Source organism: Ascaphus truei, chromosome 4 (genome assembly GCF_040206685.1).
Source record: "Ascaphus truei isolate aAscTru1 chromosome 4, aAscTru1.hap1, whole genome shotgun sequence".
NCBI lineage: Eukaryota > Metazoa > Chordata > Amphibia > Anura > Ascaphidae > Ascaphus > Ascaphus truei.
In genome coordinates, this window is record NC_134486.1 from 27,264,444 (window position 1) to 27,291,883 (window position 27,440).

A 27,440-nucleotide genomic window follows, 5' to 3' on the forward strand; every position below is an offset into this window, starting at 1 on the left:
TCCCCCTCCCTACCCCACGAATCGCCTCTGCAGCAGGCGTGTACAACAACATGCGCTCCGTTGCGTGCGCCTGCACTATGGCCTTGGCCTAAGTATGAAGGGCATATTTGCCAGCATGGTACTATATTCTAGAGTCTTCAGAGGTAACGGGCCACCATTTTCAAATGCTAAATTTAGATAATACAGTACGTCAGACATCTGGATTTTTGTCATGCAACATCTGGCTCAAATTAACCTCAATCAAATGGATTTGTAGTGCACGTACCACCCTGAAAGTACAGATGCAGCGGCCGTTATTCTAACAAATCACGGAGCCGTTTTCGTGTGCGCTGCTATACTCCACGCGGCATGAACACGGCCAATCGCCCCAGGCACACGTGTTTATCGCGGTTGCTCTGTTTGAATTTCATGGACTGTATGCAATTAAATGCAATGAAATAAATGAATTGTAATGTGTACAGTACTGTGTGTCACGCTTGTGCTCTCCTCACAAGCGCAGGGAAAGTGAAGGACCCGTTAGCGAGGTGGGGAGGCCGCAGGGGATAGGAAGGGAGTAAGTTGCCGCGCAGCTGGGGATCGCCGCACGTAGTCACGTGACCGTGCCGCGCGCATGAGAATGCGCGACGCGTCCGGAGGTGTGGAGCCAAGCTCAGAGACACGACTGATCCAGCTGCATGTGCGCGCATACTATGACAGCAGAGCGGGAGTGCTCGTGTTCTCAGGCACCAACGCGGGGGTTGTGGGAAGCCAACGCTTCAGCACGGGAGTCTGGAAACGGAAACCAGGAACATGGAACATGGGCATGGAGTCAAGAGCACAAGGTAACATCCAGAGAAGGATTGCTTCTTGGAGAACGTCCAGCCTTCTTAAAGGCATAGTGACAGAAACAGCAAGGTGCAGCGAAACTTAACATAACATAAGGGTTCTTAGTCTAATCCATTGGCCAAGGAATTATAAGCCTGCTACCACGTCAAGGTGAACCCTACTAAGCAGGTACCTACACTACCCGACGGTAAACTAACCTTAGTAGTACTGCTGCGGCACAGTTTATTCGAGCATTTGCCCGTTCTGTGCCGCAGCAGTAGCCTGGCGCGCGCCCGAGTGTGACGGGCGCACGCCGAAGCAGCGGAAGAGCGCCCTCCGATCGGGGCGCTCTCCCTACCGCTGCCGGGTCCGCCGGGTCCCCCGGAACCCCCTGCCGCTGTCCCGCGATCGCGGGACACCAGGGCTCCCTCGGGGAGCCCCTGGACACGCATGCAGGGGGCGCACGCTCCCGATGACGCGTGACCGCGCGTCTACGACGCGCGGCACGCCGAGGGGCGGCCACTAGCAAGCCGGGAGATTTCCCGGCTTGCGGTACCGACCACACTTCAATAAAGTGTGTCGGTAGTGTATATGAGTGACTGTCCCAGTCTTCCGGAATTCAAAGGAGAGTAAAGGTCCCAAGGAGGTCCAGGCAGGAACAGCGTGCGATGGGTATTAGCAGGCACCAGGGCAGGCAGCAAAAGACTAAATGCAAAGAGAAAGTCAAAGAGAGGCTTACTTCCTGTCAGGAGGAAGAGGGCAGAATTTGCCAGAAAGCAAGATGGCGTTGCTTGCTTCAGAATCCTTAAAGACACAGGATCTTGACTCGCAGCTAGAGGGCGGCGATCAGAAGAAAACAGGTAAGGAAGGGACACGCTGCAGGGGGCGTGTTCTGCGCATCGTTACAGTACCCCCCTCTTAAGGATCGAACTCCGAGCGAACCAAGAGACTAAGGGGCAGCAATGTATAGGAAGGAAGACTCACAGCTAGAGGCAGCGCCCACCACACAGAGAATCAACAGGGAATCTTGACTCGCAGCTAGAGGGCGGCGCACGCCATACAGGGAGACATCAGGGAAACTAGGCAAGAGGGCAGCGCCCACCACACAGAGAATCAACAGGGAATCTTGACTCGCAGCTAGAGGACGGCGCATGCCATACAGGGAGACATCATAGAAACTAGGCATGGGTAGAGAATACACCACAAGGGGGCGTGAAATTGACTCGCAGCTGGAGGGCGGCCCACGCCGTCACGTGAACGCGCCACGCATGAGAGAATGTGCTCAGTGGTACGAGTAGGGAACCACGGGTGCGTGCATGAAGAAACCTCGGATGAGGAGAAACGCGTAGTGTCACCAAAGCTATCACTGATTGACTCCAAACCACCACAAGAATTCCCTGCAACCCGGAAGTGCGCGCGCCGTGAGAGACGCGAGACGGGAACCCTCCAGTGTATCGAGTGAGGAGATTGCTTCGTAACATCTTGTCGGCGGCGTAGATCTTTGAGATCAAACTGCTTTATTTACTTGGGAACCATGTGAGTGAATCTGGCATTATTTTAATCAGTCTACACTATGTCTGCTCTTTTCTCTTATCACTGCAAGCGTTAAAGAAATCTCCCTGAACCGCACAACATTGGGGCTGACGTAAGGAAACAAACTTGCAACTTTAAAGACACCTTTATATACATGTTGCCACAGTTCAATCTGTGAGTATCTAATTCATTGGATGAATGAGATTTGGATTCCTTACCTGAAGTTGTAGACATATTGCACTATTTTGTATATGTTTCTTCTTTTCCATGTCATTGCGCTCCCTAACCACCTTGGACATCGATATATGTATTTATATCTTTATGTATATAGCACCATCTATGTGCATAGTGCTTTACAGCAGTAAGCACTTCATACATAAAAGTAGACATTAGGAAAAGGAGTCCCTGCCCCGAAGAGCTTACCATCTAAGTGGTAAGTAGGGAGTTTATTTCTCATTCAAACTATTTACTACTTTATAAAGCCACAAAGATAATGACGGGAACCTTATGCACAGGGTACAAAATGAGAACATGTATTATAAGTCTTCTACACACAAATACAAATTCAGTACACTTGAAGCAGAAGATTTATAGACTAGTATTTTCAACTGGCGTTCCGCAGACATCCCTAACGGGTTCCCTGCAATCTTCAGGTAATTTGAAAATTGAACTAAATACAGAAGAATGTACAACGCATTTTAGAGAGGGTTGGGGTTCCTTGCAATGCATCTGATCTCAAACAGGCTATTAGAGAGGGTTGGGGCTCTTAACAATGCATGTGATCTCAGACACGCTATTAGAGAGGGTTGGGGTTCCTCACAATGCATCTGATCTCAGACATACTATTAGAGGGGGTTGAGGTTCCTTACAATGCATCTGATCTCAAACATGTTATTAGAGAGGGTTGGGGCTCTTTACAATGCATGTGATCTCAGACGCGCTATTAGACAGGGTTAAGGTTCCTTACAATGTATCTTTTCTCAGACGCGCTATTAGAGAGAGTTACGGTTCCTTCAAATGCATCTGATATCAGATGCGCAATAAGAGAGGGTTGGGGTTCTGCAGAATTTCACAATATAATTCTAGGGTTCCTTAAACACAAAAAGGTTGAACACCGATATTAAGAACCCTAATGTTGGTCCTGAAAATGTAACCCAACCTAAAATCCGTTTTACAACAAGTTTTCCAGGACTAACTTTACACTTAGAAATAGAAAGAAAGAGCAAAGATGTATGCTACAAAATGTATGCCCCTCGAAAATCAATTTTTTATTAATTGAATTTAAAATAAGGGTATGATTAGATCACATTAGTCAACACTGAGGACCATATTTACTAAGCGTTACTGAGCCATAAGGCGGGTTATGTCCCACTTACGTGAGGTTTAATAGGCTTAAAGGCATCTTATGGATTAACAACGCTTAAGTAATATGGCTCTTGGTTCATTGGCGTTATTGGTAAGTTTCACATATTTGTATAAGGAGCAGGAACTGCCGCACACAGAAAAGGGTAAAGGAGTCAAAATGCTATTTTTGTCTATTTGCAGCGGCGAAGCACAACATTTTGTGGGGGTCCCCTTCGTTGGGTTCCCCCAAAGCAATAAAATTGCACTTTTAGCCCGCTATCCTTTTCTGTGTGGGGCAGTTCCTGCTCCTTATACAAGTCTATTTGGTGTTGTGGTTTGCGCCCCATCTGCAAGCACCGGAGCATACAGGGGAAGAGGGCCCTCCTCAGCCATCTTAACTACAAGCTACATTTCGCATACTCCATTAAGTAAACATATTTATAGTCATACCTCTAGTCAGTGGCGTAGCTAGACATGTGCTGGCACCCGGGCAAACAATGTCAGGGCCCCATCATGTCTCTCGCGCTCTCTCTCTCTGCTCTCTCTCTTTGCTCTCTCTCTGCTCTCCATCTCTCCCTGCTCTCTCTCGCTCTCTCTCTGCTCTCTATCTCGCTCTCTCGCTCTCTCGCTCACTCTCTCGCGCTCTCCCGCTCTCCCTCTCTCCCTGCTCTCTCTGCTCTCTCGCTCTCTCTCTGCTCTCTCTCTCTTCTCTCTCTCTGCTCTCTCTCACTCTCACTCTGCTCTCTCTCTCTCTCTCTGCTCTCTCTCTCTTTTTGCCCTCTCACTCTCTCTCTGCTCTCTCTCTCTCACTCTCTCTCTGCTCTCTCTCTCTCTTGCTCTCTCTGCTCTCTCTCTCTCTCGCTCTCTCGCTCTCCCTCTCTCCCTGCTCTCTCTCTGCTCTCTCTCTCTCTCGCTCTCTCTCTCTCTCTGCTCTCTCTCACGCTCTCTCTCTGCTCTCTGCTCTCTCTCTCCCTGCTCTCTCTCTCTCTCTGGTCTCTCTCTCTCTCTGTGCTCTCTCTCTCTGCTCTCTCTCTCTCTGCTCTCTCTCGCTCTCACTCTGCTCTCTCTCTCTCTCTCGCTCTCACTCTGCTCTCTCTCTCTCGCTCTCTCTCTCTGCTCTATCTCTTTTTGCTCTCTCTCTCTTTTTGCTCTCTCGCTCTCTCTGCTCTCTCTCTCTGCGCTCTCTCTCTTTTTTCTCTCTCTCTTTTTACTCTCTCTCTCTCTCTCTCTGCTCTGACTCTCTCTCTGCTCTCTCTCTTTTTGCTTTCTCTCTACTCTCTCTCTCTTTTTGCTCTCTCACTTTTTGCTCTCTTTGCTCTCTGACTCTTTGCTCTCTTTGCTCTCTGTCTCTTTGCTCTCTGTCTCTCTTTGCTCTCTCTCTCTCTCTCTCTCTCTTTGCTCTCTCTCTTTGTCTCTCTCTTATGTACTTGTCTCTTGTACATCATTTTCTTTGTATCTCTTCCTTCCTGTATCCTTTCCTTTCCATGTCTGATTTAACCCTTCCCCCTCTCTCACCTTTCCCAGACTGTCTCTCAGGCTGCATCTCCAGCCCCGCCCACTGACTGAGGCCCCGACCACTGACCGAGGCCCCGCCCACTGACTGAGGCCCCTCCCTTCCCACCTCTCCCCTCCCTTCCCACCCCTCCCCTCCCTTCCCACCCCTCCCCTCCCACCTCTCCCCTCCCTTCCCACCTCTCCCCTCCCTTCCCACCCCTCCCTTCCATCCCCTCCCTTCCCTCTCACCTTTCCCAGCCAGTCTCTCAGGCTGCAGCTCCAGCCCCACGCTTTACTTCAAGCCCCGCCCCCTGCCCTAGGCCCCACCCACCTATGGAGGCTCTGCAGAGGAAGGGATTTCCCTCTATCCTTCCTACTGCAGCTCAGGGCCCCACCACCTGACCCAGGCCCCGCCCACCTGCAGAGGAAGGGAAGGGGGGAAGCAGCCCCCCCCTCCCCCCGGGCTTTGCCCGGGTTATAGCTACGCCCCTGCCTCTAGTACTGAACTTTGTTTCTAATGTTCTTTCTCCTCGAACACTGTGTGAACGCTGAGTCTAGCTAAGTGGTCACATGTTTCAGGAATATTGGTAATCTATACTTACTTAATGGGCTCTGTGGGGTCTAATCTTTTAGCCTTCTGCTCCAATGACAGCTGCTCCCACTTAAAGTGTAAGCTCCAGTCAAAGCCTGGTAGGGAAAAATTGACACAGCATTAAAATGTAAATCCGTTGTGCGCACAACAAGTAACAACTGCAGGTCAGGACAGCCATGCAAGACCTGCCTCTGTGCAGAAACATCATTAGTGACATGGAATCATTGTCATACATTTGTTAGCTGTATTAGTCCTGATCCAGGCAACATGTCTCTGAAAAAAAGATGCTCATTTTATGTATAACGCAGGGCTGTAAATGTAACCTTTATAACTTAAGTGTAAATATTTGCAAAGGTGCATTTACAGTATTTGTTTTTATAACCTATGTTTTTCTTAAAGCAGCATTATTACTCACACCCCTTTTTTTTAATTATTTTTTTTATGTAAAGCATGTGAAAATGTATAATTCTACATTATTACCTAAAATGGTAATCGTTTGGTGCTCATGTTATAATCTGTAAAAATCCTGATGCTGTGCCTAATGTAATGGCCACCTTCCAGTTCTAATCAATCCTTCAGTCCGTGTAACTCAGCAACTACAATGTATCCTTACATTACTAAGGTAACATTATCTATTGTTACAGTTTACAGCTCTAAATGCCAGGAATATTGGCCAGAAATTATTACAGTACATGTGGGCTAAAACCTGCTGCAGAAATCAAAGGATGCCCAGTATATTAAAACTCATTAAAAATGGAATTAAGAGTTGAATAAGAAAAATGAAAATTAAAATAATATTCACTATTATCTAATACTACAGAACTGATTTATTTAAAAAAAACGTATAAGATTTCACATGTTTTACCACTTTAAGTTAATACAGTAGTATTCAAAGATTACATTTGATTACCACATTATGAATGCTGTACAGCTGTTTTTTTAACATATTGTCACTACTAAAGACAAATGCAATTATTCAATAGTGCTTCAGTCCTGCTTCTATACAATATGCCCAATATCTCTACTGAGCACATTGTAATATACACCTGAACTGTATCTGCTATTAACAGTGCCTATAATTCACTGACCAAATAGTATAAAACTGAACATACATTATATAGTTTTACTAAGTTTAAGTACATTTCAGTATTTAGAGGGGAACAGACAGCTGCATAAACACAAAGCAATAAATGGCATCTGTTGTCCATCCCTAGGCAGTAAGCAGGTAAAGCCCCGCCAAGGGGCGACAGGTCTCAGGGGGTGGCAAGAGGGAGAGAGTATTAGCACTGCTGCTTTCCTTTTTTATTTGTAGTACATGTAGGATTGAAGCAGAGAGTCTTCAGTGCTGAACCCCGATAATTTCAGCTCTGTCGAGCCCCACTTCCTAAGACACTTACCTCTGAACGTGTGCCAGTATCTCCTGCTCAGGTTTAAAGCCCCCGGTCACATGGGCCAATAGGAAGCCGCATATGACATCACGGCTTCCAATTGGCCCATGTAATGAGCCTGCTTACAAGATACGTATCCCCACTTTATTAAGTACTGTACCACTATTACTAAAGCAGGTGCGTACATTTGTACAGGTGCGTACATTTGTACAGGTGCGTACATTTGTACAGGTGCGTACATTTGTACAGGTGCGTACATTTGTACAGGTGCGTACATTTGTACAGGTGCGTACATTTGTACCCTGTGTTAACGGGGGGAAAGCTAGCATACGGAAATGAAGCGTTTAGATCAAAAGGAAGCCGAAAACATACTGTGCAGAAATAAATAACGGACCTAAACTACAGATATTAGTTACTAACACTATTAATGATGGTTAACACAAGAAGTAGCGCAGATCATATCGCACACGTTAAAGAGCAAACACGTGTGTTTTCAATAAAGCCTCAGTATTTCTTGAGATAAATATCACGGTGGAGTTAACGCATTAATAATAATAATAATAACATGTTCTTGTATAGCGCTGGTAGTTGTACACAGCGCTTTACAGAGACATTTTTGCAGGCACAGGTCCCTGCCCCATGGAGCTTACAATCTACGTTTTTGGTGTCTGAGGCACAAGGAGATAAAGTGACTTGCCCAAGGTCACAACGAGCTGACACCGGGAATTGAACCAGGCTCGCAGTGCCAGTCAGTGTCGTTACTCACTGAGCCACTCCTTCTCCCTACCATTGGGTACAATAGCAAATTACTTTGATAAGCCTGTCACTGCCAGAAGTGTAGCAGAGAAACAAACCAAATATAATGGATTCTAATGGATCTGAGGACTGGCCCCACGTGGAGCAAATTTCAGAGCAATGTGATCAACTTTGTCAATAACGTCTTCTTCCATTTTGGTAGAGATTGCTGGTCCATCACAATGTATTATTTTTGGTTTGTTTCTCTATCACATTTATTTATTTTTATTTTTTTTAACTTATAATTTTTATTAAGATTTTAAAACATAAATGGGAAGGGAAGGGGTACCGAAAAAACGGGAGGGAGGAAGGGGGGGACACAACCATTTTGTGACAGAATTCTTACAGTTATATAATAAATCATAAAAAGTTTCGAATTTTGTAAAATTTTATCACATTTTATCAGCGACATATCCTGCATTAATCACTCCCAGATCCTATAACCTATTGGGGCCTTACCCCTATCCAACATCCCCGGGATCCCAGACTCTTGCAAACTTCCTTGTAGTGTGATTAAAAAATGAGGGGAGTCTTTCTATTAATTGTACATTGTTAACCCTTCTAATGACCTCTCTTCTGGAGGGCAGCAGTGCCTTTTTCCACACTGCCGCTACCGCGCAGCTAGTCGCCGTTAATATATGCATAATTAATTTAGCTGAGTAATGATTTACATCTTCCATATGTAGCCCCTCTTCCCGGGGCCAATCGCAGATTGGGCCCCCCCCCTCTGTACTAGGGTCTGGCTACGTGTATAGGTGTGGTGCATACCTGCTGGCAACCGGAGGGCCTGAGACTCCTGCGATGGTATGGGGGATGACAGGACCAGGTTACTGGGGTGAATGCCTCTGTCTCATTTAATAGTGCAACGCCTCCATCTCTGTTAAGCCCCAAGGATGAGGGGTGGAATCCTTCCAGAGAGTCCCCCACTCAGGGACGAGAGATTCCAGTCTCACACAGTCTCTTAAAAGCAGCAGCAGCTCTTTATTGTCACAGCAGCAGCAGGGATAACAGCAGGATCACAGTCAGGTACAGATTGTCTTTCTCCTCCAAACTGCTCTCCCTCAGGATGGTATCTTTGTTCCCTGCCACCACCCCAGGCCACGGGCACCCAGGGTGGGGCTAGCTCTTCCCTCACCCCCTAAACAGGGTGAGAGTTATTGGTCCACCTACTGCACCGACACACTTTATTCGAGCAAATACCCAGTATGTACCTGGCAGATACCTGGAATGCGCCGCTCCTCACCTCTGACAAGCCCCGTTGTGTTTGCCTTCCCAGCCTGGGTTCATGCCTGGCTGACGGGCGGCTGATCTGTTAAATGATAATGATTAGGATTTAATAGGCCGCAATGCTTCGCGTGTCTACCAGAAGGCATAAATTCATGAATTGTAATGCAGTATATATATATATATATATATATACTGTGCAGTATTGCAGCCAGCGGGAATAAAATGCTTCAATCCCTGCCTGGAAAATAACCCAATGCACTCGGGCAGAAAACAGTCACAAACCTCAATACACCCGGGTATACCCGAATTCACAAACATAAAAAGCATGTTATGAGATAATACTCATGCTCCAAAGGATCAGCAACCGCCGCTTCACTGCTAGACTGCTCTGTGGCTTCACCGTGTCTAATCTTGTCCTCGTGGTTCACCGTCAAACAGGAACTCACGAAGTCGGGCTCACCGCAACTCCTCTCCCCGGTCACACACCAACAGATGAACTTTGGTTCCCTCCGGGGACGATAGATGTGGCGGGACTGCAAATGACGTCACCCGGTCGATTTAAAGGACAAACAGGCTAGGATTTACCAACAGATCTGCCAGCAACGTTGGAGGATCAACTGCACAAGAAGTGATTTCCCGAAGTAATAAATACGATGTACCACACATTTAGGAATCGTGGATTACGAAAAAAGCATTTTTTTCTGTCTATACCTCAGCTGATTTAAATGCATTATGACAAAGGGGCCTATTCTAGTAGCCTCGATATCCCACTTATGTAAGTTATTTAGCAGTTATCGGCCTAAAAAAATACTGCTATTCAGAAAGCCTCGATGCTGGAAGCATTTTATCGCCATTTTTGGCTCTCGCCCAAACACGCCGCCAGGTGTGCAGTGATAAGCCCCTAATCGCCAGTTTTGGAAAATCGTGCAATTCTAGTAGCCTCGATTAGGTTATCAATGCTTTAGAAAGGCGATTTTATCCCAAATTCGTCTCGCCAGAAAAAGATGGCGGGAAGCTGGTGAAAAGGCTGCAAGAGAGGGACTTGGATTTTACCAGCACCTGAGACCCCCGGCATCAATCCAATGCAATAAAAATGCATTTGCAGGCAACTTCATTACCTTAGCGGCTGGCCGCTAAGGCAATGAAGGGGTTAAGTACCAGTGCCATGTTTATTGTGGGTAGCGGTAGTAGGTGAAGCTGGTATTTGGCCCATGGTGGGTGTTTAGGCCTTGCGGGGCAGGTTCCGGGGGAGAGTTAACCCATTCATTACCGTAGCGGTTAATACCGCTAAGGTAATGAAGGGGTTAGCCCCTCCCGCTACCCACCCGGTAGGTATAAACACCCAGCAAGGGCCAAATACAACCTTCACCCACCCCCGCTACCCACAATAAATATTAAAATCACAACAACCCTACTACCCACATCCTTTACCCCCAACAACCCCACCCCCCCAATACATACAGTACAGTAATGGACACAATTACTATTATCCAGATATGAATAATAGATCATTTTCCATTTTAAATAAAACATTAGCCAGCCAGCATAAATAAAGTAAATAAAATGTCTACTTACCCCAGCCATGATGAAGAACATAAAAAATTAAAAATACCATCTAATGGCCCCTAAACCCTTAATCACTTTAGCAGTTAATAACCACTATAGTATTTAAGGGGTTAACCCACCCTTCCCCGCTACCTACCCGGGAGGCCTAACCACCAACCCCGGGGCCACTATACCCACCCTTTATCCAATGATTGGCACAGTGGTACATCATAACCATATAATATGGGCATGATAAGCTACTGTAGCAGTCAATGGCCAACCTATAAAAATGTTTTATCAAGCACAACAATACACAACAATTAAAGAAATAAACCAGCACCTAAATACCACAAGAATAAAAAAAACTAAAAAGCCATAACTACACATCAATAAAATTATTCTAACACCAAAAAGCAAAAGAATAAAAAATTCTGTTAACCCAAAATACTAGAATACAATTAAATAAACACCTAACCAACAAAACAATTCAAGAAATAAAACCACTAACAAATACTAAAATGTAATAAAAACAAGCCATCCAAATACCAAACAGTTTAGTGAAAACATTAAACAGAAACAGAAAAAATAACAATCAATTCAAAACACGCATTTGCCAAAAAATGCATTGCCTGTCACTGTATTTATCTGTACCCTAAAGGGGTATTGATCACACCCATAGACCGCGCATGCACGCGCGCAATAGCAGGAGGGGGCGCGCGGTGCACGAGGAATCAGTTCAATCTGATTCCTCGGCGCAACGGGCAGGTCAAGTGAGTGGTTTGCCCAATGAGGGCAAACCAGCTCCATTATGTCACAGACACGCCCCTAGACATGCCCCCTATGGTGCGTCTACCTTGGCCACAAAGCACTCCTGCTTAACAGGGCTGAGTCACTCGCGTGGTCGCCTCCGTGTGGTCTTCTGCTACATGGACGCAGCTTAAGAGACTTGGTATAAGCTTGGGTTGAAAAATACAGTTGTGTGTCATCAGCATATACATAGGTGATATTTGAGACCAAGGTAGATAATGAGATCGCCAAGTGACAGAAAAGGAACGGTCCTCTGGCTGTTGATTGGGATTTTTTTTATGGTTGCACATCAACCCTTTTTTTTAATCATTCTGCGGGGAGCTTTAAGAGGACGATGACCTTCAGCATGGATGAGGTAAGTGCTTTTTTTAAGAATTACATTGAGAGCCAGTGTGGTTACCTAGGCTCTCGTTGAGAGGGTCTTGTCATGGGAGACCAGTACTTTTAACACCGAAACCTTCTGGGTTCACTATCAATAACTGCAGGACAAAGTATTTTAACCACCGTAGTTTATTCTGGGTAAACCAGTGAATACACAAATATACAATATAACATACAATCACCACACTGGGGACCTGGGGGAAAGTCTCTAGTCTCACTAGGTGAAGGGACCCGCTTCAAATGGGTTTACCCTGTCTGCTTCTCGTCCAGGATATCAGAGTGCAGAACACACAGCAGCCACTCTGACATGTATCTCCACCTGGTCACAGTAACAATCCAAATTCCTTCCCAGAATGTCTCTCAGATAGTCTAGTGCCCTGATCAGTCAGGGTGCCTCTTATATAGCCCTCCGTGACTATCCTTTACATGGGACGGGGGCTGCTGGCCAATCAGAGCATCAATTGAGTTGGTGCTAAAAATGCCAGAGGTGGGGGCGTGCTAAATGTATCAGTCTTTCTGAAGAGGGACAAATTCAAACTGGCACACAGAAACAGTGCCTGCGGGGATGAGATCCAGCAACTGATTCTGTTAGCCAGTCATCTACCTCCCGTTGGGCAGGCACTTCAGAGTCTGGGCAGTACAATGCTCTTACTCCCAGATCTGATTGGCAGTCTTTCACCTCTCCTCAAGAGTCCTGACACCTACAGTAGCTGTCCCAACCCAAGGACATTGTCACTGAGCTATTGTACTACTATACTAAAGATGGCACAGTAACCTGTAAACCACATGATACAGCCAAAGACATTCCACATTTGAGATGAGTATTAGAAGATTAATTGAATGGCCATCTACAGGACACTTGGATAAACTCACCTCCTCTTAGATCAGAAGAAGCTGCTATGTAAGCGAAGGTGTCCAAATTGATGATGTCTATGACTGGACTGACCACACGAGTTGGGTTCTTAGAAAATAAACAAAAAGATGTGAGGATTAGAGAAAGCCGGTTAGGTCTTTAGTTGCATTCATATTGATTCAGAAATGTAACTCTATGACATTAGACCACTATAACAAGCAGACTGCCTGGACCTCTTCATTTATTTTTTGATTATTGAAGCTTGGCTAACACGGTACTGATACCTCTACATATATATTATATATATATATATATATATATATATATATATATATATATATATATATATATATGTTGACTGATTACTATACAACATATAAATATATATATAATGCATGTAATCACCAGCAAGATGATCAAGGAAGACAGCACTCAGCAGATAAAGTCAAAATAAACTGTATTCAGAGTATTCACACAAATTCCAACGTTTCGATCCTCATGTGTACACACACATTACATACATATGGAAGTTCCCTGGCTAAACGAGGGCAAGAAATATATTACATCAGAGTTACACTATTTAAAATAAAAATGAATCTGGTGCAGTTTTGCAGCTGGGAGCTTTGATAACATATGTATGAACTGGGGAAAATCTTGAAGTACATCTGAGAATGCTACTTTTAGTATCTGTTGCACACTAGTTTTGTGCAAGAGAAATATTATCCATTAAACCACTTTGGGCCTATTTATTAAAGTTTCACAGCTGCAACATTTGGGCAAAAAAAACAGCAACAGATTTCTCAAAGAAACGGATTCCCAGTTAAACTAATGTTGTTTTTTTCCTAAATTGCTGTCATTTCTATTACATCGATTTTACATCCAGGAGACTTTGATCAATATCTACAGATGTGTAATGTACTTCTGTAAAGATCTTATATACAGAACAAAGTCCTCCAATTATTTCCAACACAATACTGTAATTTGTGTGCATACAAAACTGTGACCGTTTTGTCTGTTGTGAAAACCATTCAGGCCTTACAAAATCAATGTAGTATCTTAGTAGTTGTCATTGATGAAACATGATTGAGATTGACAGCGCTGATCATCGAACTTGCTATTTACTAGAAAAGGAAGGTGCATTTTACGTTCAACTCAGTAAAGCTTTTACTCCAAAGGGGAAAATAATTGGCAGAGATGTTTCAATTTGAAAAAGACAACAAATACTTCTGCATTTTTCATTGTGTTGATAACGTTAGTCCTGCATTTTATCTGGAGATACCTGTAGGGCTGAAAGGTGGCTTCTTAAAAAATACTGGACACAATGGTGAAAGGTGCGACACGCTTGAGACACACAGACACACACACCTCACCCTGCTCCATTACTCAGCAGCAGCCAATCAGAATGGAGGAAGCTGCCCAGCCCTCTAGCCACAGCCCTGCTCTCTCCCTGGTCTGGAAAATCCCGCAGCCCCCAAGCCAGTCTGGTCACAATGTCCAGAGAGGTAATACCGGACACACACATATTTAGTATTACCTCTCATTTTTTACTGGACAGAGAGTCCAAATACCGAACAGTTGAGTTCAATATTGGACACATGGCAACCCTAGATAGCTGCTTATTACGCTCAGGTTTATACATAGAACGATATGTAAATACACTGAAGCACTTTACCAAATAAGGTGCATCTGACTAAAGACTTTCCTGAAACGTTGTGCTTCTGTCGCTGTAACCACTCTGCATCGAATAAACCTGTGTATGATTGAGCCATGCTGCATATAGGGGAAAATCCTCTGAAGTGCGACAGGAATTGTTGCTTTTCTTCGAGTATGTTGATGTGGCCAAGGATTCTCATCTCACCTGTACCGGCAACAGATCCTTTATGTCTGTCTGTCCTCCATCTATATCTTTATATATATAGCACCCACAGTGTACTCAGGGCTTTACAAGAGAGACAATTCAGTACAGGGAATTATAATGCAATAAGCGCAGCAAAGTCAGTCAATAGGAAAGGAAATCCCTGCCCCGGAGAGCTTACAATCTAAGTAATATGATGGGAGACTTACAGAGACAGCAGGTGATGGAATAAGATCAGTAGATGGCAGTGCTTGGCCTCAATGGTTTATCCGTGCATCACAATGAGTGCCCACTGCCGCCATTTTCTACTGCAGAAATATAAAGCCCCCAAGACACGTAGTAACATTACCTAACACTAAGGGACCAATGTATTATTGCATAGAAACCCCGATTTTGTTTTACTGCGCCAACTTTTCTCCAAAATTGTGTCACTGTTGCTCCAGCTTCTTACATAAGATGAGGATTTTTAAGAAATAACGTTAACGTAACTGCCGACCTGGCAAATTTCTTGAAGCAAATCGAAAAGGGCAAATAGAGGCTCCAAAAATGTGATACATCTCATTATGATCTGTGTGCCCTGTAAATCCTCCATAACTCCTCCTATTGACACTCCCTTAAGAATGAGATGATACACATGGCACAAAGAGGGGAGCAAAGCTCTTGTTACACATGCGCATAGAGGCGCAGCTCAAAAATGACACAATACGTACCAATTTCTGCCGTAAGTATTGTTGTTCAAGACTATAGGATTAGCCACAGTACAGCGCAGCGGTGTCGCTGCTGTCACTGTCCCATGCGGCTCTTGCAATTTTCCCAAAAGAACACGGACAATTGCTCTTCTTTTCCTACTGTATACCACATCAAACAACTTTCAATTCCTCCCTGCCCAAATACCCTTTTAATTTACATTCTGCCCCCCCGCCCCACCCCCCTTGCTGGTCGCACATGGTTAATGTCTAAGCTCCTCTTTGCACGTTAATAATTTCTAGCCTTTCCTAGTGAACATTTTTTCCTCTTTGATTATTCACACAGACCTCATTCTTTGACAATCCTTTGCCTCACTGTGTTGTGCCAATGTCCCCATTGTTGTTTTTGTATTATTCAACTCTTAATACCATTTTTAATGAGTTTTAAAGCACGCTTTGATTTCTGTAGCAGGTTTTAGCCCACCTCCCCAGCAGTGCAAGATATTTGCAACACATTCCTGTTTGGGATAATTTGTTGCTAATATTCCCAGCAGTTTGGGCTGTACATTGTAACAATAGGCAATGTTACCGTAGTAATACAAGGATATGTACAGTAGATGCTGAGTTATACTGACTGAAGCAGTCATTCTGGTAGTCACACAATTAGGATATTTACACATTTATAACAGGAGCACAAAACAATTGCCAGCTAAGGTAAGAATGTAGAATTATATCACGTCACATGCTACACATATAAAAGTAAGAAAAAAAGGGGGAGGGGTGTAGTATTGCTACTTTAAAAACCAGGGCAAAACTATTGCCATAAACACTGCACCTGATTAAATCAATCAAATCCCATTGGTTTTAATTGGAATGTTTTCACTATATAAATCTGGAGCATTTCGTTTTTTTTGCCGCAGCTTTGCAGCTCGGAAACTTTAATAAATAACCCCTTGGCGTCTTAAATTAAGATCAGGTACAATCCGTAAAATGTTCTACTGAAGTCACTACACTGGACCTGATAGAATCCAGGTAAAGGATACCAGTAATAATGATGTACGATCTAATGGACAAAGGTTTGTTCATTGCAATCCGCGCTCGTGCTGTCCTCAGATAAGTAGTTCTATACTTTTGCTGCCTTCCATGAGGAGAACTCCTTCATCCCCTAAAAGGTGTGAGCTCCCAAAACGGGCTCACACAGCAAAACACGCAGAGAAAAACGGAGAGGGCGCACCAAGGGCAATATAAATTTATATCATTAAAAATATTCCACTAATGTGGATAACAACAGTTACAATAATCAAACATTATAAAGAAAAATTAACTTACAATCTGCAGTAGCTAAAAGGCTGCTGAAGTATAACCGGGAGATCCGGAGGTGGGATCCAAAGGAGTGGTCCTCAGAGGTCACGAGGGGCTGCTGCGGATCGTCCACGAGCTAAGAGGTGTACCGGTGGAGACAGGAGAACGTGATGAACGGGGCATCGGTCTGGACCCGCTTTACATCTACTGCTTTGGATCCCTACCTCTGGATCTCCCGGTTATACCTCAGCAGCCTTTTAGCTAGATTGTAAGTTAATTTTTCTTTATATTGTTTGATTATTGTAACTGTTGTTATCCACATTTGTGAAATATTTTTATGATATAAATTTATATTGCCTATACTTAGTGCGCCCTCTCCGTTTTTCTTTGGATCTAATGGATAAACCCTCATCCACAGTTTACAGATATAGCAAGCTTTATTTTACCTACTGATAATACCGAATATTGCATTGTAATGCACAATATCACAGGGTTTTCATGGATTCAATGGCAGTGATAACATAAAATATCGCAGAATATCCACCATAACGTACTAGTGCGAACAATAAGCCTTGCTATATCTGTATCTAATGTTCCATGTCCAAAAAATGGGGAGTACATATGAGTAGAGAAGGGCGAAACCGCCAAAATACATTTCTTGGATTATCACTGATGTTACCCCACACAATCCGTTTCATGGTGTAAAATCTGCAAACGGATTTGGGTGGTTTCAATCTGTTCCGATTCATCAAAGTCCGCCATTGGATACATCCCATGGACCTATTTGTAGTATCCAATCTGCGGATTCAGCGATCCATTGGTGGATCCGCCAATAAATTGCTGAATCCGCGGATTGGTTTCTAAAAATCCATCCACGGATTACGGAATCCGTGGAGTGTATTGGTAATAATAATAAAAAATACGCAAAATGGGAATTGCCCCTTTTTGACATTGATCCGCTGAAATCCGAGGACCAAAGGAACGGCGGGTCAGCTGCAGATCCAAATTCACCAACATTTTTTGCCCATCTCTACATTTGGGCCATGTGGCTACTGTCCGAGAAGAAATCTTCCCTATTAAGAAAGATTAGGTAAGAGTATTTTAGCTGGTATAAAGTGTTTTTGTAGATCTACTGCAGTACAGGTATACGACTTGGTGCGCAAGCCCCATACAGACCTAAATACTTATCAAGTTGCTCACCTCTTTAATCCTCTGCAGAAGAGGCAGTAGCCAGTCCTTATTTACTTCACAGTGACTGTCCAAGAACGTTAGGACACCCGCATGAGCTATGTCTGCTCCCCTCACTCGAGACCGGATCAAACCTGCTTAAAGAAATGATACAGTATTAAACTTTCATTGATGAGGAAAAGAGTAAGTAAAGGATACCTACAGATTGCACTCTTGGGTAATTAATATTTAAAGCTGAACTTTATTGCACATACATAAAGGAGTTGGGGAGGAGTTAAATGGTGCACATAATGAGATGTATCACATTCTGCATCTCTGCACCATTCCTTTCCCCTTTTATTTGACTCACAAGGTGTGCCATATCTGAAGTGGTGTATAGTTGTAGGAGATTTTACTCGCTGGTGCATATCAGCGGGTGCAGTAATGTGTTAGTCACACCTCTTTTTTGCACACGCCTAATTAAAAGACAATGGTGTCTGCTTGCGCTGGCGCGTTGTTCAGACTTATAGTACTGTATGTCAAAAAATGGAGCAGTGCATCCAAACATTATTTTCTCTACGTTTATATATAGGCACTTAAGCAGTCTTCTGCCGTGAGACATCAGCCATCTCATCCCCATTCTTATCGTTAAAGGCTTTGAAGGAGATGTGTGCAGAGGCTTTAGAACAGGAGACGTTTTTTAAGCCAAAATAAAATAGGCTTTTGCCACCATTTTCAGAACATAAATAGCGCATCACCAGCATAAACAGGGTTAAATTGAAAACAAAAACAGACCTAACTTCAATAGGGAGCACTGACTCGACCAGGAAACACCCTACAGTATCTATGTGTTTTGGGCTAAGCCTGTTTCAAACAACCAAGTACAAGAGTAGGTTAATTAACTTTGGGTCTGGCTTCCTCCAATGTGGCTAGGATGAGGGGGGTTGGGGGGGCAGAGTCCATATCTTCCTGGGTCTGAGAGATGTAGTCCCCTGTGATCTCTCCAGCAGTCCAGGGTGTCTCCCTTGGCTAGAGATCTCCCTGCAGTGAGTGCTGCAGGCTTTTTAAAAGGAGTAACGAGCCGGCTGAGCAGGTTAATTAGTACGGTCTGCTCTGAGTTAACCTGCTCAGTGCTGGGCTCAAGCTCTGAACACAGGTTTCCCTGCCAAGCTATTTATACAGGGAAGGCACCCTGTTAAAGGCCGCCTGACACTGGCAGGATGGCTGGGGGCAAAGGAAACCTTTGATTGATGATGAGAATAAAAATAAAATTGATTTGCAAAAGAGCCAAATACTTGCCTTAAGCATACGTACATTTGTTTTAGAAAGCCATTCACTTTATAAATTTGTGTATAAAACATTGAATTACAGTGGAATTCTTGCCGAAAATAGTCTAATCAGCTGCTTCAGCAGATATAGACTGGGCCCCTTAGAGTTTGGAGGTATGCTTTATTTTTACCTGGTGATTAAGTAATGTGCCATTACATGGAAAATGGCATATTTTACACTAAATTTAGTGGAGACATGTATATATTAAAAGAAGAAGGCCGGTAAGTATTGCACGTACAAGAGGGTCGATTTAAAACAGATTATAGAAATTACAATGAGGGTATTGCTGTGACTATGTACTGGCTCCAGAACACCAAGAACTTCATTCAAATTATGATAAGCTGTTTTACATCTACCCTCTCGTACGTGCATCATACAACCCTGCCTTCTACTTTTAATATATATTTACATGTTACATTATGATCGGTTATGCGCTTTTCTTTTTGTTTTCATTTATATAAACGCACTGTATGATGTGGAGGCATCATTTTTGAAGAGCTGCCGATTGGGAACGACTCTTACCTTCTACTAAAAAGGTGTTGTTCTGGTTTACAACTTTTTTTTCCTAATTTCCCTTTATTCCCATTATTTATTAACATATATTTATTTTTGTCACACTGGAACTTGAACGTTATTCACTTCTGAGTAGTTTGATGAGTTTCACAGCTTTAAACACAAAATCACATTATATGGATTTTGAATATTGTTTTCATTTCTTTACTAAAAACTTTGTATTATTGGAATTACTGTAAGTATAATTTGTTGCACCTCTTCTTCCATCACTAAATGTAGTGGACAGCACGTCATTTAGTAAGGATACACACGTGATTCATCAAAAGTTGAAGAGCTGCGTTAAGTTATTGGTCCATGTAGCGCATATAATCAGAGCCCACTTTAGAAATCCATTCGATTTAAAGTTTAGATCTATATAAATCCCCAATATTACTTTATTTTAGCTAGAATCAAACTAATTCGTAGACACGATAATTTTACATTCAATTATGGTTTCTACCTTAAGGTGCTGGAAAAAACAGTCAGTTTAGCCTGGCAACACCTTTGAGGTGGGTCTGATAATCTGGGGCCGTTTCATAGATGACATCCCTATTTGCAACTGTGATGGGCATGGCCTTTTAAACCTTTTGGAACATTTTAATAAGAACAATTTAAGATTGTTTTTTACTCGTATAATTCATTTTAAATTAGATTTTTTTTGGAGATCATTTTAATATAACCTCAGACGTCGATCACATACCAATAGCCTGCAATAACTATTTGGATGCCTAGAGCAACCACTATCACAATTCGATACGCAAAATGTCCTTGTGACCCATTTCATATTCAAATTCTGCATAGGAATTGTTCCTCGGAGATAGATTTTGATAAACAACTACCTGTAGCTTTGCTAAAGAAAACCTTGAGTACTTTATTGATCGCGCCTTTTCTAGATTGTAAAAATATTTTCGCTAACTCATACAGTACCATGGTAAAACAACCTCTGAGACATCAAAACCTAACTTACAGAAGGATAATCACGTCATGTTCATTACCCAATATAACCAGTCCACCTTTAATATTAATATTATTTTAAATAGAGACTGGAGTATAATATATATCTCCGGAGTTTGGAGATTCTAGGGATACGTGAGCTAGCAGTTCATTCTTTTGACTAATTACAGTAATAATGATATCCTATCATATTTACATAACAGGCAATATATGTCATAGTTGCAATGCTTCCACTGCTGAATAAAACTGGATAAGTTCTTTAAATTGCTTGATTCCAAAGACGGAAAAAAAATGGTTACATTAAAATATGATTGGATTTATGATGTATGAACAAGTGTCATTTTTGTTAGCATACATCATTATTTCTCCATCACTTGCTGGAAAAATTGAATTCCTGTGGCTTAAATTGGTTTACTCCTGGCTAAGTAATTCAGACACATCTACAGTTCATGCATGAATGGCAAGTATTGTTTTCTCTTAGCCTTGACAGCTACAGTATGTATAAACCCTGGTACACAGAGGATACCAGAGATGTTTCCCATGTGATATTGCATATTCTATAGCAAATGACACTGATGGCAAAGGGGCATTACTTCTACTGTACCACCCTAAGATACTTTAATAAGTCAATCACCCTTTATTAACATTGAAAATTAAATTCTATGCAGAAACTGGAATAATGATTGTGTTCCTATTCCAAGATTCCTCTAAAACAATGTTATAAGACATACTGTATAAACTATTGTAAATGATCTGTATGTTCCATTATCCATTTTGCAATCATATAGGGGTGCAGTAGATGGATAGAGAATTAAAACAGGTTCAGTTAAATTGTTCCCCGTCACTGATGAAGAACATGAAGATGTAGCAATTTAAACTGCCTGCTTTGAAAGGTCTTCACCTTAAAGTGAATCCTTCCCCCAAAATATATGTTTCTTTCAAATAACCAAAGACAAAAAGAATGTTACTGTATCTGCTTGCCAGCCCAAGCTCCAAACAACTAGCCCCCATCAAAATCACTATTTCAGACTGTCACGATGTAATCATTACAGCTCAGTAGCTGCCTGATACCATTTTATGCTCATTATTCAGCTGAATTGTTTCTTGATGGGAATTCTGATTGAGAGAGGCATACATTCAGATCCTCTTCTATCTACATGTTTAAATAATGGCAGACATAGACTGAAAATCAAATTGGACAACTCTAAAAAGTTATATCTGATTCTGGCTCTAAAACTTTTATGATTATTCAAACATTTAAAGATTAGGAGGATACAATATGTACAGATGTAGGCAACGTTATTGCAAACGCTGGCACGGGGCAGCCGGATATACACAACGCATCAGAGGAAGGAACAGCCATCATTTTACGTGAGCATGAAGGGGCTACCAATGTTTTTTTACCCACGGGAGCGCGCCAGCAGGTGCAGTAACATGGGTTACATCCATATCAAGCGTCGCAAATTAACCAAATTTGGAGCATTGCAGCAAATACTATGCAAATGGCAAAATGTAACTTTTTATCACTCTTAACAAACTTTTTGCCAGGGTCCGAGTTCACTGCAAAATCAACATGTCTTCACTGGTGCGGATCTCCGCGGACGCATTTGAGTTTGTGAAATACCCACTGCTGTTTTTTTCTCTCCATCCGTGCAAACTATCATTGCGCGGACTTTCATATTCACGGCTGCGGCTGCGTGAAAAGTACATCGCTGCTCTTTTTTTTTATTTTTTTTTTTAAATCTTATCTCATTTGTGAAAACGTTTGTTTTTCTGCAACAAACAAAGCTAAAAAGTTGGCAGAATCTAAACCCCCCAAAAAAGATATGAATATGAAGAAGAAAAAAAAATGAAATTGCCCAGTTAATATTAAAAATATATATATATATATATAGACACACACACACACACACACACACACTGGTCGACAAATCACCAAAAAAATCTACTCGCCGAACAAAAAAATCTACTCTCCACCTAGTACTACACATGTGCTGCTTGGGCCAATAGAAGCTCGCCACAATGTTAAATCCACTCGCCCGGGGCGTGCAAATGTATAGGTTTGTCGAACACTGTACATATATATATATATATATATATATATACACACACAAAATACAATTAATGAAAAAAAAAAGGATTTGGAAAATGATCCTGTGCTCAGATGCGAATGTCTGTCAGCGCCAGATGTACAAATGACTCCATCATTCTTTATACTTTACATACTGTATCCCATTTGGAGTGTAAGAATAACAATTACAATACAAGTCAGCAACTGCAATTGGAAGTAATACATTCATGCACTTCAGCATTACAGTAACATACATATAGAACAGCTGCCTAGTTACTCACTGATTCAGAATTCATCAGCCGCCCACCACACATCACATGGCTTTCCTTAGTTTGGGTCTTCAATTTCATTGAAAGGTGGGGAGCAGGATGGTCCCCGGAGCTGAATGAAATTTATTTCAGTTTTGAGGACCCCCTGCTTCCCGAGATACATCACCTGGCTTCAGCTGAGAGTTACCATATTGGCAATAACGAACTCTCTTATGAGTCATAGACATATGGGAGCACATTTCTCTATAGAAAACCTAAGGGCTGGTCAAATCTTTTTATAAGAGGCTGGGCTTTATTATACTTGCACTATTTGAAAATCATCCAATGTTTTTTTTAAATATATATTTAATATCATAATATATCCTTCTTTATGAATCAGTAACTACCTAAACAAATTAACAAAACCCAAATTGAAAATCAACACTGTGCAACCAAAAATGAGGGATTTGTATGTCTACATTTATATAGAATATACAGTATGTTCAAATGTTAATACAGTAAGTTCTCTAACACAAAATAAACGTATATGAACTAATTAGGATGAGAAAATTAGCATTTCGCTAAATAATTAATTCAATAACAAAGTTAAAATTAAAATAAAATGTGATGTAAAATTAATACTAATGTAATACCAAGCAAATGTGTTTTATACGTGGTTAGGAGTCATTTGGCATGAAATTCGGTGATACAGCCTTTAATATACAGATGCAGCCACCAGTATCCGAACACCTGCCTGGTGAAATACTGTGGCTATCTCCCATTAATGCTGCAACATTTCTGTGACATTTCTGCAGCCAGACTAATGGCCCATCCGATTAACACAGCGGGGTTCTTGCAGTCCCATTTAGTTTGAATGGGACCTTCAGGGACCCCCACTGTGCTAATCCGATGGGCCATTAGTCTGGCTGCAGAAATGTCACAGAAATGTTGCAGCATTACTGGGAGATTGCCCCAGATTTTCCCAGACAAGCGTTCGATACTCGTGGCTGCATCTGTAGCTCAACAAGGGCTATAGCACCAGAGATTCGAACAGAGAAAATGGCACGTCTATGCTCGCAAACAAATTTGCATCTCAGCGTATCCATTAAGCCAGTGTTTCTCAACTTCAGTTCACAAGACCCCCCCAACAGGCCAGGTTTTCAGGATATCCCTGCTTCAGCACAGGTGGCACAATCAGTGTCTCACTCTCCGTTGGGGGGTCTTGAGGACTGGAGTTGAGAGGCACTGCCTTAAGCTTCCATTGCATGTCCAAACCATTCAAAAACAGCTTTTTACACAAGATTTGCTTCTGGCTTTGCAATTCTCTGCGATATGCACATGTTGTAGGAAAATAAGGCAAATTTGCAAAATGACACATTTACAAGCTTTCCATTAAGCTGCAAGATTCCTATCGCCTGAAAAGTCAAGGCCAGTAATCTCGCCTCTCTCAGGTAGGCAAAAAATGGCTTTTTATGGAGAGGAAAGAGAGATATTGCAGGCAAACCCCCCCCCCCCTCCTCCAATCCCCTCCCCCCAATCCTATTAAATTCAATGGGATTTTTTTAATACTCTATAGTGCATCTATTTATGCCCCAGAATTGCAGCACATACAGTTGTGTGAATTCTATGGTTTTACATATCAGGACATAATAACAATCATCTGTTCCTTTGCAGGTCTAAAAATTGCTAAGTAGCAGACAAGTGCTGCTAATAAAATGCCCTTGATTAATTGATCATCAGCAAGTGCGACCACATCTATACAGTAAAAGCAGACGTTTTAGCGGTTTGCTGGTCTGGAGCATTCAGGTGTGTTTTAACACAATGCCAAGGAGGAAAGACATCAGCAATGATCTTAGAGAAGCCATTGTTGCTGCCCATCAATTTGGGAAGAGTTATAAGGCCATTTCCAAACAATTTAAAGTCCATCATTCTACAGTGAGAAAGATTATTCAAAAGTGGAAAACATTCAAGACAGTTGCCAATTTTCCCAGGAGTGGACGTCCCAGCAAATTCACCCCAAGGTCAGACCGTGCAATGCTCAGAGAATTTGCAAAAAAAAAAGTTACATCTCAGACTCTACAGGCCTCAGTTAGCATGTTAAATGTTAAAGTTCATGACAGTACAATTAGAAAAAGACTGAACAAGTATGGTTTGTTTGGAAGGGTTGCCAGGAGAAAGCCTCTTCTCTCTAAAAAGAACATGGCAGCACAGCTTAGGTTTGCAAAGTTGCATCTGAACAAACCACAAGACTTCTGGAACAATGTCCTTTGGACAGACGAGATCAAAGTGGAGATGTTTGGCCATAATGCACAGCACCACGTTTGGCGAAAACCAAACATAGCATATCAGCAAAAACACCCCATACCAATTGTCAAGCACGGTGGTGGAGGGGTGATGATTTGGGCTTGTTATGCAGCCACAGGGCCTGGGAACCTTGCAGTCATTGAGTTGACCATGAACTCCTCTGTATACCAAAGTATTCTAGAGTCAAATGTGAGGCCATTTGTCCGACAGCTAAAGCTTGGCCGAAATTGGGTCATGCATAGGACAATGATCCCAAGCACACCAGCAAATCAACAGCAGAATGGCTGAAAAAGAAAAGAATCAAGGTGTTGCAATGGCCCAGTCAAAGTCCAGACCGCAACCCGATTGAAATGCTGTGGCGGGACCTTAAGAGGGCTGTGCATAAACAAATGCCTGCAAACCTCAATGAACTGAAGCAACGTTGTAAAGAAGAGTGGGCCAAAATTCCTCCACAACGATGTGAGAGACTGATAAAGTCATACAGAAAATGATTATTTCAAGTTATTGCTGCTAAAGGTGGTTCTACAAGCTATTGAATCAGAAGGTATACTTAGTTTTTCACACATGGCTTCAACATTTTGACTTTATTTTTGTTAAATAAACCATGACACGGTGTAATATGTCATGTGTTGTTGTTCATCTGAGGTTGTATTTACCTAATTTTAAGAACGGCTAAGGAACAGATGATTGTTATTATATCCTGATATGTTAAACCATAGAATTCAAAGAAGGTGTACTTTCTTTTTCACACAACTGCATGTCGTGAAACATATGCTGCATAACATTGTAACCAGTAACTTCTTAAAAGAAATGGTGAAGCAACTTTGGTCCCTATATAAAGGCAACATTGATGCAATTCTAGTGCAAAACATTTGCATCAATACAGATCAAAGAAAAAAATCTTAGCAATTTCACCGTGCAGTTTCTTGGCCTTCGACCAGCACTACTTTTGTCTTGATACATAGAGCCCTTTCCTTGTAAACATACGGGACAACACGCAATTAATAAGGAGGTTACAGAAATGAACTCGCCCTATGTTATCCCTCCCCAATTTTTATAATAAACCTGTTTCCTTAATGTGATTTGTTTTCAATCATCCATATTTACTTATTTAAGCACACCACTGGTTTACTTTGGAACAAGAAGGGACTGTACATTCTAAGGTCAGCACATAGTGAGAAATGTAAAACAAAAAAAAACAAGCTGTCCAGTTTCTGCCTTCTCCAGCCAATACGGGTGCCTGTGAGCTTATCAGCATTTCCCAGCATATTTATTCCTACATGTTTCAACTGCAAATCTGATCTTACTTTCCCCAAAGCTAATGCTGTTTTCCTTAGTAATATATTTGCTGATAAGCTCCTACCTTCCCTCTGGTCATTGTGTAAGCACTTCACTTTTGGTAACTTGCACAGTAGCCGGCAGTCATCAGCTGTCAAAACACAAAAGATATGTATTATTAGAAAGTCACTCTATGAGCATTATGGTATCTAAAATATAACACAGAAAGGTATTTAGGTCAGAGCTGATTGATGTTTCTACAGTATATTAATGTAACCAGTGAAACAGAGATACGCTATTACATTACAGTATATTTCACACACAGAGTCATACAGAGGTCTGCAAAGCATATCATATGATTATGAGACATATTACTGGAATTTTTCCAATGTTATCCTCTTAACTACTCAAAAGTTAAATAATTTATGGTTCAACATAACTCCCACTCAATTAAAGAACTGGGGCCATCTTTACAAAGCAAAGCAATGCCAATTAACACCTTTATAGAGATGTACGAAACTACAGTATCCAAAATGCAAATTGCAGTTACACCATTTTTTCTCCCCATGTTAGTTTCTTTATTAAATGTTTTCCCAAGTCTCAAAGGCCTAAAAATTCATTTAGGCACATTTTCACCAAGAATTCACAGACTCGCCAAGCCGGACCCTGAAGTATTTATGTGGAGGGAGAAAATGAGTGAGAGAGAGGCATAGTCCTAATAGTAGCGTACCCTTTGACTTATATACCCTCAATACAACATGTGAGATAACGTAAACACTCTCTCTCTCCACTCCAGCAAAGTCCTATTTCAGGGCCAGGAATCTGTCTAACAGAGACTAGGTGAATCACTTGCGAACTCTGACTCAGTGGGTGAAAAAGTGCATATTTTGCATGGTTCTCAACCTCATTGTGAAAGTTGTGCTTATCTCAA

At 42.2% G+C, this 27,440-nt stretch overlaps 1 protein-coding gene across 4 annotated transcripts in view; it reads right to left on the reverse strand.

Moving 5' to 3' along the window:
• GALNT14 (polypeptide N-acetylgalactosaminyltransferase 14) overlaps window positions 1-27,440 on the reverse strand; it is a 500,522-nt gene that overhangs the window by 59,706 nt on the left and 413,376 nt on the right. Inside the window, exons 5-8 of one of the 4 annotated variants that reach the window (XM_075595457.1) lie at window positions 26,595-26,660; window positions 17,807-17,928; window positions 12,784-12,871; window positions 5,778-5,862 (exon numbers count right to left, since the gene is read on the reverse strand). In XM_075595457.1, the coding sequence (XP_075451572.1) occupies window positions 5,778-5,862; window positions 12,784-12,871; window positions 17,807-17,928; window positions 26,595-26,660 (361 nt within the window). Of the gene's footprint in view, window positions 1-5,777; window positions 5,863-12,783; window positions 12,872-17,806; window positions 17,932-26,594; window positions 26,661-27,440 lie in introns of all 4 variants that reach the window. The other 3 variants (XM_075595456.1, XM_075595460.1, XM_075595459.1) reach the window with 3 other exon arrangements.